This window comes from Lathyrus oleraceus, chromosome 2 (assembly GCF_024323335.1).
Source record: "Lathyrus oleraceus cultivar Zhongwan6 chromosome 2, CAAS_Psat_ZW6_1.0, whole genome shotgun sequence".
NCBI classification, from domain to species: Eukaryota; Viridiplantae; Streptophyta; class Magnoliopsida; order Fabales; family Fabaceae; genus Lathyrus; species Lathyrus oleraceus.
In genome coordinates, this window is record NC_066580.1 from 412,788,771 (window position 1) to 412,799,623 (window position 10,853).

The 10,853-nt window shown below is 33.5% G+C and overlaps 1 protein-coding gene across 2 annotated transcripts; it reads left to right on the forward strand.

Annotated features, from left to right (window-relative positions):
- The first annotated feature begins 4,818 nt into the window (after nucleotides 1-4,818).
- Nucleotides 4,819-8,885, forward strand: LOC127119791 (bZIP transcription factor 16). 2 transcript variants are annotated; one of them, XM_051050114.1, is made up of 13 exons: nucleotides 4,819-5,204; nucleotides 5,661-5,771; nucleotides 5,858-5,917; nucleotides 5,999-6,073; nucleotides 6,234-6,323; nucleotides 6,421-6,480; nucleotides 6,614-6,783; nucleotides 7,142-7,199; nucleotides 7,426-7,468; nucleotides 7,600-7,889; nucleotides 7,965-8,042; nucleotides 8,138-8,263; nucleotides 8,429-8,885. In XM_051050114.1, the coding sequence occupies exons 2-13, from the start codon at nucleotides 5,703-5,705 to the stop codon at nucleotides 8,519-8,521; spliced, it is 1,212 nt and encodes a 403-aa protein (XP_050906071.1). In that variant the 5' UTR covers nucleotides 4,819-5,204; nucleotides 5,661-5,702; the 3' UTR covers nucleotides 8,522-8,885. The 2 variants fall into 2 exon arrangements, with proteins under 2 accessions (XP_050906071.1, XP_050906072.1); XM_051050115.1 differs by having other exon boundaries at nucleotides 8,432-8,885.
- Nucleotides 8,886-10,853: the final 1,968 nt, after the last annotated feature.

Here is a 10,853-nt window from a genome sequence, read left to right on the forward strand (position 1 = left end):
CATTAATCTCAAATGAACAAACAACTCTCAACTTCAAAAGCTGAAAGATGCGATGGTAGTGGCATGGGATGGAAGCGGTGTATCTGAACAAGAGGTCGACAAGCTCGAAGCCAAACTTCAAGAATACAATGACAAGAAGACCTCACTAGACAACCAAATTGCACAACATCGAGCGAAGATTCTCGAATTAAACAAAGAAATTAATAACCTGGAAAAAGTGAAAGTTGAGTTAGCTTGGGAGAAATCACTCCCCTCTAAATAGATGATCGATGAAGAAGCCACCAGAGGCATCAGACATGATGGAGTCGCTCTTAACTTAGAGCTTAAAATTAACTCCCTGGAAGAAATCCATGATCGATTGGTTGCCAGACTCGACTTCTCCAAGACCAAACTTGAGGAATTCATATCAAAATTTCCAATTTAAATCACATTTCTCTTATTTTCCTTGCTTTTGATATTTTGTAATGATAATGCCACTTTGGCACCCTTTAATACCATTTTGGCGCTTTTGCTTCCCTACTGCATATTATTCTTTAGCAATTCGCATTTCTTGTAGCACAGACTTATACCTCTTAAGGTATTTACCATTTACTCTTAAAATTTATTTATCAACCTCTAATTATTTAATTTCATAAGTATTATTCGAAAATGCTTGAATAACCTTAAATGGACCTTCTCAATTAGGAGACCACTTACATAGAGTTTTATCCCTTTGATCCATAAATAATATAACCTTCCAAACGTAATCTCCAATCGAAAATGCTTTCAACTTTACTTTCTTATTATAAGCGTTGGCTACTCGCTCCTTTTGTCTTATTAAGGCATTTAACACTGCCAACTTTTCTTCATCTAAATCGACCATTTCATCCAACATCATGCTCCAATAATGATAAGATGGAATTTCTCTCTGCCTCTAAATTTGAACCGATTGTAAATAGATTCCTACCAGCAAGATAACTTAATGTCCATAAGTCAATAGAAATGGAGTCATATTTGTTGCCTCTTTGAGAGAGGTTTGACATGCCCATAAGACCTGATCTAACATTTTATGCCAATTCTTTGGTTTCTTCCCAACATGCTTCTTGATTAAACTAATGAGAATTTTATTAGCTGCTTCGACCTGACCATTTTCTTGAACATAATAAGGTGTTGAGGTCAATAACTTAATCCCCATTTCAGAGGAAAATTCCTACATCTTCCGGCCAGTGAACACCGAACCTTGATTTGTCGTAATGGTCTCAGGAGTTCCAAACCTATAGACAATATTTCTCTTGATAAATTCTATTATGGCGTCTTGGTAAGCATTGGCCAAAGGAACTGATTTGATCCAATTTGTAAAATAATCAATGCCTACGAAAATATGTTTCTAACCTTTAGAGGAAGTTGTCCGAATTTCCCCAATCAAATCCAAAGCCCATCCTCTGAATGTCCATGGCTTTATGACCGTGGTAGTTCACTTGCAGAAGTCATAATATCCGCCAACAGGACATAAAGGTTGGTTGTTGTTTCCACCATCTGCTAAGAACGTTTTTATGGAAGCCATATCTACCAGAATCGAGGAGCAAGTTACATTAACCCACTCTTATGTCAATTCAAAGTATGAGATGTCATCTAAGAGGGGGAGGGTGAATTAAGGTTGACTGATTTTTATCGTTTTTATGCCATGTTTTCAATATTCTTTTGATATGAAAAAGATATGTTCATAGAAATAGATAAAGTGTAGAAAATGTAAATGACACAAGGATATATCCTAGTTTCCTTTATCAACCAAAGGAACATCTAGTCCTTTCACACCTTGAATGGTTTTCCTCTAAGTTAGATCTTTGTACAAGCATCACACCAAGACCTAAATCGAATGACCTTTTCCCAAACACCAACACGATGGTGGAATTTGAATCTCCCAGAATCAAATAATATTTTATATCACAAACATAAAATATACTAATTTCTATTTGTAAATACTTTTAGAAGGTACACATACTTTCTTTACAAATTAAGTCACCATACACTTGGTGATCAATTACAAATTTTGAACAAATTTGAATATATGAAGTTGTTCTTGAATCAATTCCAATACATAATATTGATCTTCTTTTTCAATGTACAATTCAAATATAATAACCTTAATTGCTCAATTTTTTTTTGCAAAGATATGATAATTTATGCATAAATAATTTCAAGATTTTAGATGGAGAAAATCTCTTAAAACATATTTGAATTGTATTTTAAATTTGAGTGAAATAGGTAATTTGAAAACTGATGTGTTTTGCCTTAAATACAACATAAAACACCTCTATGAATTGATGCAAGAGATTGAACCATTTCCATGAAAGTTTGCATTGCTTTGGAATTATACTGGTTCAGAAAAATCAAAATTTCATTGGCCTTGTCTGTAACCGATTACATAAATGGTGTAATTGATTACCGCCTTTGGTAACAATCCAAATTTTCAAACAAAACATACCTATAACCGATTACATAAATGGTGTAACCAGTTACCACCCTGCCAATTTGCAAGAATATAGAACAAAATGATTCTATAACCAGTTACATAAATGGTGTAACCGGTTATACTATTTTGTAACTTGAAAAATACTTTTGGAAATGACTTGACACTCAAGGTATTGGTGCATGAAGACTTTAGAAAAATTCGAGATAAAAAGATGAATGATTTTTGGAGCATCTAAGAATATACATAATATGAATTGTAATCAAATACCTTTGCATCACGATTAATTCCTTTTAAATCATATTCAATGGCTTTTAAAATCTTAATATTTGAATGAACTTAGACTTCAACTTTTTTCTTCTTTAGTAAGTCGTCATCAAAGCTAAATTAAGACAATGAACATCTTCTTCACAATGTAAATCTCCTTAAAAATATCAGTCACATTGTCGAGTATGATTTGATTGAATTTTCCACTCCTCATCCTTTTTTTAATTAACTTTGTTCTTTTTGATTGTAGACAAATCTCTTTCTCCCACTCTGTTTCTTAATTATTATTTTTAAAATTTGTTTTTAGTTAAAAAAAGCATTTAAAAGAGATAAATGCACAATCTATTGTAATTATTATTATTTTTTTGAAAAATATTTGTAAGTATTATTTGAAGATTTTTTTTTATCAAGAGGAAAGTAAAAAAAACAAGAAACATAACAATGGATTAAGTTATTTATTGTCTAAACACCCCATATATATCTTATATCAAGATGGTATTCAACTGAGGAGGAGGATCAATGCACATCTTCTAGGAGTCGGCATTAGAAGCACCAAACTCAATCAATCAATCAACACATTCGTTCTCTTCTCTCAAAGTATGATCAAAGGAGACCGCCCAAGGAAGATAAGTGAACTTCTGTGTGTGTGTGTGTGTGAGAGAGAGAGAGAGAGAGAGAGAGAGAGAGAGTAAATTTGTACGAGGATGAAAGTCATCCTGTTCGGTGTCAATAATTAAGTCTAAAGTTGTCAGAAAGTTAGATTCGATGATGATATATCTATAACCAAGCTCCCAAGCCAATTGTAGACCTTTCCAAATAGCTGAAGGTCCAACCAATAAATTAGAAGCTCTGGCAGAAGATCCAAAAAAACCATAAATTCAATTACCTCCATCATTTCTCAAAAGTATTCCAAAATTGACATTATCATGATTGCCAGAAAAGAATCTATCCATATTGAATTTAATAGAGCCTTCAAGAGGGGGAGGCCAACGAACATGACAAATCACATGCTATTTTTTTTTGGGATCAAAGGTATGGACCATGGAGAAATGATACGATGATTTACTATTGACTGAAGCTCAAATATCTTTTTTCACATTTTGGAAAATCCATTCGTTTCTATTCCTCCAAATCTCAAAACAAGTTACTATGAACATAATACCTACTTCAATAGTAGCATGGTGTTTGAACAAAATCTGATAATCTTGCATGTAGAAATCATTAGGATGAATGGGATACAAATAAGTCTAGATAGACAACACACTAGGACAATCACGAAGAGTATGCATATCGTATTCCACGCTCACACCACACATATGACAAGAAGTATTGGCGGTAAGATGTCGGTAACCTCTGAAAGCATTGGTGGGAAAACTTACATGCATCACTAGCCAACAGAAATGTCTTAGGTTCTCAGAAATTGGTAGTCGCCAAATCCAATTCTAAGAAGTATTGGATGTAACATGTTGAGTTGAATGTTTATCCAACCACCTATAACTAAGGCTTGCTGAATATATACCATTAGGGGAGCCGCTTCAAATGAGTCTGTCATTAGTATCATGATCAATTGTAAAGCTACAAACACAATCTTGATAAAAAGTAGGGAGTTGAGTATATAGTTTGTTGAAGTTCCATTCCCCATTCTGTCTCAAGTCACAAAGTCGAAGATTAATGTCACTAATGTTAACATAAGGGACAACATTACAATGTCGAAGATTTGAAGACGACTTTCTTACTATAAAATATCATATGATTATAAATTAAAAAACTTAAATAGTCTTTTGGTCATTGTAAGGTGACGAGTTTTTCATTTTCATCCCTAAATTTTTTTTATAGAAATAATCTTTGAATGTTAAAATCATGTTCGTTTTAGTCGCTAAAGTTAAAATCCGTAAAAAAATATGGAAGTTTCTTACCGATTTTCATACGGATTTTAAATTTTGAGACTAAAACCAACATAGTTTTAACATCTTGGGACTATTTCAAAAAAAAATCCATAGATGAATATATCAATTTACAAATATCAAAAGATTATTTAAGTCAATAAAAAATAAAAAAAATAAATATAAAAATTGTGGGCACAGGGGTAAATAGGTGATTTCACATCGTGTGCAAAATAGGAACGAAAATCTCACTCGAGAGTGTAACACCGTACGACGACCCACGAGTTCCTCTCCGCGAACAACATCCAAATCCAAACAAACATTAACCTTAACTTAACAAACCCTAATTTTTGATCTGTCCCCAATTCTTTCTCCCCTTTTCATCCCATCAATCTTAATAAACCCAAGATCAAATTTTATACAAAAATTTTCAAACAAAATCCCCAATTAACCTTCGCCCTTCGCTCAATTTCTAATTTTCTTGCCAATTTTGACCACAATTGTATATTTATTGCGTCTCTTGTTTTCATTCAACATCCTCTGCAGATCAAGTTTTGTTTTTCTTCTTCACCAGCTCTGAAGGACCCCCAATCTCTTTTTGAGCGGTAATTTGAAAATTCCCAGCTTTATTAGCTTTGAATCGAATTGAGCTATTCAAAATTTCATATTTGCTAGCTGGTTTCAATATATGAATTTCACTCTATGTCTTGCGTTTCATCTTGATTTTCTCGCTTTGATAATTGTTGCTTTGATAATTGAATTTCCCTTGTTGGATTTGGATAAAACATAGAGCAACTTAAAAATTGGGCTTTTGGATGATTTTGCATTGATTGGGAGGGAAATTAGGGTGGAGTGTTGTTAATGTAATGGTTCATTGCGGTTATACATGAAATATATAGACTGTAACTTTGTAGATTACTTCAACATTGAATCATGCCATTGAACTGTTTAGTCTAACAGGCTTAACTATATATTCGCAGATTTTGGTTGTGAGTTTCGATTTCGAAAGAGAACGGTGTCTCTTATATTGTCTTGTAACGTAAGTTATATGTATCGTGCAGAATGGTTAGGTATTCAGTTTTGTAAATCACTGATATAAAAGTATGAGCAACAGTGAAATGGATAAAACCACAAAAGAGAAGGAATCAAAGACGCCACCACCAACATCACAGGTATAATTGAATTTCTTTTGTCTCAACTACATTGACAGTTAATGAAACATTTCGTATGACGACAGTAACATTTATTATTTTTCCAGGAGCAGTCTTCGACCACCACCAGCACCGGAGCAATTAATACAGATTGGGCCAGCTTTCAGGTTTTTAAAGAGTTTTTTTCGGCACATAATTTTCTCTTGTCAGTATTAGATTTTGATTCACCCAGCTCCTTCATTATATAGGCATATTCTCCTATGCCTCCACATGGATTCATGGCACAAAGTCCCCAAGCTCACCCTTATATGTGGGGTGTCCAGGTAATACTCCTTACTTGGGTCGTCAGCTATATATCGGTCCTCTTTGCTTGTCATTATTTGTTCTTTATATTGTTATCTACTGTGCCAATACTACAAAAAATATCTGTTTTGAACACTTCCCCTGTTATATTTGGTTTATTAATGAAATTATTATTTGCAGCACATTATGCCTCCTTACGGTACTCCACCACATCCCTATGTTGCAATGTATCCGCATGGTGGCATATATGCTCATCCATCCATGCCTCCGGTAATCATTATAAATCATGTTTTCCGAAAGTTATCATATTTTTATCGAATCACTAATTCACTAACCATTCTTTCCTAACTGCGGAAAATTTACGCAGGGATCTTATCCATACAGTCCTTATGCGATGCCTACTCCAAACGGTATTGCTGAGGCTTCAGTGAGTTTCACCCCTTTCTGACTGTATTTTTGTGTTTTTTCTTTCTTCTTCCTTGTGCGTGCTTCCGTTTCCTTATATGTTAAGGGCCTGTTCTTATACAAGTATGAAAAAAGTAACACAAGTTTACATGCAGGGAAACACTCCCGCCAGCATTGAAACTGATGGTAAGCCTCCTGAGGTGAAGGAAAAATTGCCAATCAAAAGATCAAAAGGAAGTTTGGGTAGTTTGAACATGATTACGGGGAAAAATAATGAACATGGTAAAACAACGGGCACATCTGCTAATGGAATTCACTCAAAGAGGTAAAATTGTTGTGTTTATTTGACTCTGCCATGAGATAGTGCATCCACTTTTTTGTCATCGAATAATATTATGCTTTGATCTGGCTAATACTTATTTTAAGACCTATATTATGTGCCTAATAAAACTTGTTATAGTGTGACATGCCCAAGAGAGAAAATTTGGTGCTTTGAAGGACCCGTACACAGTTACTTGATTTGCTTTGTATTTAATCAATCTTGTGGCTGTACTGCACTTTCAGTAACCGGAAATATAACATTAAGTCTGGCAGTGATTTATTTATCCTAGCCTGCTGAGTAGTTTATTTTACCATTTGCAAATTCTAGCAATTTGTGCTGATAGGAAATCTTGGATTTGCAGTGGTGAAAGTGGAAGTTTTGAAGGTACTAGTGAAGGAAGTGATGCAAATTCTCAGAATGTAAGTTTTGTGATGGTCATTTAGATATTTTTCTACAATTAATAATAAATACTATGATAAAAATATAAACTAATTCGCTCTCTTGAAGGGTAAACTTGTAAGAACAATTTCAATTGTTAACAAATTTAATACTACCACCGACTCTCTTAATTTCTGTGATTTAGTCAACGGAGTCCTGTATTTAGGAATGTAGATAGTATTTCCTAATGTCTCTCTGTTTTGATAGGGCTCTCAATTGAAATCTGGAGACAGGCAGGATTCTTTCGAAGGTTTGGCATTGTTACTTTTTGCTGTTCCAAATATAGTTTCTAATTTTTACTATCTAATTGTATATGCAATGCAAACCCCTGTTATATGTGTGCTAAAGGCTGAAGTGTACCTTTTTTCTATTGAATTACAGGTGAACCATCTCAAAATGGAAGTTCAGCGCATACTTCTCAAAACGGGGGACTCAATACACCTCATACGGTGGTCAATCAAACTATGTCTATCATGCCTATCGCCGCGACTGGTACTCCTGGAGCTGTTACTGGTCCCGCAACAAATCTAAATATAGGAATGGATTATTGGGGCACGCCAGCTCCATCCAACATTCCTGCTCTTCGTGGAAAGGTTCCGGCTACCGCAGTTGCGGGAGGGATAGTTACTGGTGGATCACGGGATAGTGTTCAATCACAACTTTGGCTACAGGTTAATTGTTACAACAGACCAATGATTTTTGCACCTCTTATATGAATATTTATATTTTTTCTGGTTAACTTTTAGGATGAAAGAGAGCTTAAAAGGCAAAGGCGGAAGCAGTCTAATAGGGAATCTGCTCGGAGATCCAGGCTGCGCAAACAGGTCATTTAGAGTTCCTTGTAGCCTTTGTTTCATTCTGTGGTTGGCCGCTCATAATTGTCACGCTTCTGAGTCCTGTTTGCATGTGCTGTTTTCAGGCCGAGTGCGACGAATTAGCTCAGCGTGCTGATGTTTTGAAAGAAGAAAATGCTTCCCTCCGATTAGAAATTAGTCGCATTAGAAGCGAATATGAGCAGCTACTTTCCGAGAACGCAGCTCTCAAGGTGATGTTGAATATCTCAATCATAATCGTCATATCATTAAAAATATTTAACTTTAAACAATAATTACCTCAGAAGTGTAAATATTTTCACACCGATAAAAACTCGTAAAATATTTATATGACCGCTTACCATTATGTCTGACTAACATAAAGATATGATCTACAGCAGAGACTTGAAGAACAACCGAGTAACGATCAAAACATTGGTAGCGACACTCAACAGAGTGGACAGACAGAGGATGTGCAAGCTGGTCATTAGGATCACATGCTGCAATTCGGGAAGATAACCTAACTCAATAGCAAGAGCGCGCGACCTTGTTTCGGATATAGCTTGTAGCTCAAAGTGTATTACAGCTACTGACCTTTTATAGTCTTAAAAAATTTGTTTTATGGTCCCTCATTCCTATTTTGGTTTTTACTTTTAACCCATTTGAATAACATGGATCATATGTAGTGTGTGAATTGTATCTTATTCTCAGCAAAGTTAGTTAGTGTCCTAGTAAGTAATATAGTCAATGAAACTGGGTGTTGTCCATTATATTATATGATTTCCTGTATAAAATAATTTATCAGGAAAATATTGAACAGATGGAAGAATAATGAAAAGAAGGAATATCTCTGAATTTTGTTTCTTGTTAAACTTTAGTCTTTGTTTTAGATGGGTATGTTGTCAACTTACAATTACTAGTCTGCTTGCTGAATTCTGCTTGTTTACTGCACAAATGATTTGTTCAAGGTTATACTATAAAAAAAGTCATTTTTGAGATTTTACGGCAATATATGATTTGTTCACGATCATACTAAAAATGTCCAAAAATTATTTAAGAAATTTAAAAAATAAGATTATGTGATTTTCAAAAATAGATTTTAATTTGGTTATGTTTATGGATATAAATGTCCAAAGTATTAAATCTGTAAATACAACATATTCAAAATGGCGAGTTTGGTTAAACTCATTAATAATTACTCTCTTCGTTTCAAAATCACTGTATTATGATTTTTGCACACAAATTAAAAAATGCAATAGTGTTGTCAAAGACATTATAGTTTTACTAAATTAATTTTATTAAAATAGAAGTAGTGTATAGAGTAATAATTAAATGATATAAATAAAAAATTGTAATAATTATTAATTAAAAAGTGAGAATAATAGTTATTTTGAAATATATTTTATTTATTAAAATGACATTTATTTTGAAACGGAAGGAATAGTCATTTATTTTTAATAATTGAATTTAGATAATGATATAGATAAAATGTATATTCAGTTAAATTAAGCGTCCTGAACGGCTTGCATCTGATCATCGGTAAAGTCAACTTTTTCAAATTGTCCAACTTTTACGACAAGATTGTTCTAAGTCTTCCAATTAATTTCTTTTTTACTTATACCCCTACAATTATATTCATACCCCTACATTTTTTTTAAATGTCAACTTTATTTTTGTTTGTTTTTAACCAATTTATCATTTAACTTTTTACCATTCATTTGAAACTTCCAAAAATTGCACCCTTTCACATTCGTATCGGAAGACCTTGGAAAAGACATCTGATATGTTTTTTTTTTTCCATTTCGGAAGACTTACCAAAAAAGCTATGGTGTATAGTAAAACTAGTTCTAGAAGACTTACTAAAAGAGTTTTAGTGGTTTGGAAAAAAATATACTGTACCAGAACACTTTACAAATGTGTTCCGATTTATACACTTATGTGCACTAGAACACATTTAGATAAGTTATCTGATTTTTTCATTTTGTATACCAGAACTTTTTTATGAAGATATTCGGTTTGCTTTGTTAAATGCATTTTTTTTACAATTTTTTTATGTTGCAGGTATGAAAATCCATGCATAAATATGCGATAAAAACCAAATATGTGTAGATACTTCTGATGTTTTTTCAACTACTCAAAAATTTGGTACACGAGAAGAGGTGATAAGGTGGATTAAAGAGGTTGGAATCTGAAATAAAGTATCTGTTATTATCACTCATTCAGATACTGAAATAGGCAAGAGAGAGAGAGAGAGAAGTGATAAATTAATATTTGGTTGTGATAAATGTGAGAAATACAAGGATACTGATAGTGGAATTCAAAATGTGACAAAAAATATGGATGTCCATTTAAAATCAGGTCGACTCCGGTGAAAGATGGGTCTGGATGGAAGGTTGATGTAAAACGTGGAGTTCATAATCATGATTTACCTGATAGATTAGAAGGTCATTCATTTGTTTGTAGGTTGACCACGTATGAGAATCATCATGTTGTTAATTTGACAAAGAGACATGTTCCACCTAAACACATATTGCCTTCCTTGTAAGAGCGAGATCCAGAGAATGTCACTCGGATCACACAAATATATAAGCATAAGAGTATGATAGAAAAATAGATAAGTGAGATATAACATTTGTTTAAGCTTATTGAGGACGCAAACTATATTTATTGGAGTAGAAAAAGAGATGATTCTGAAGTTGTGAGAGAGATATTTTGGGTCCATCCAGATTCAGTTAAGTTGTTAAATATTTTTCCTATTGTGTTAGTTATGGACAACACTACAAGACAGACAAATATAGTCAACCTCTATTTGAAATTGTTGGC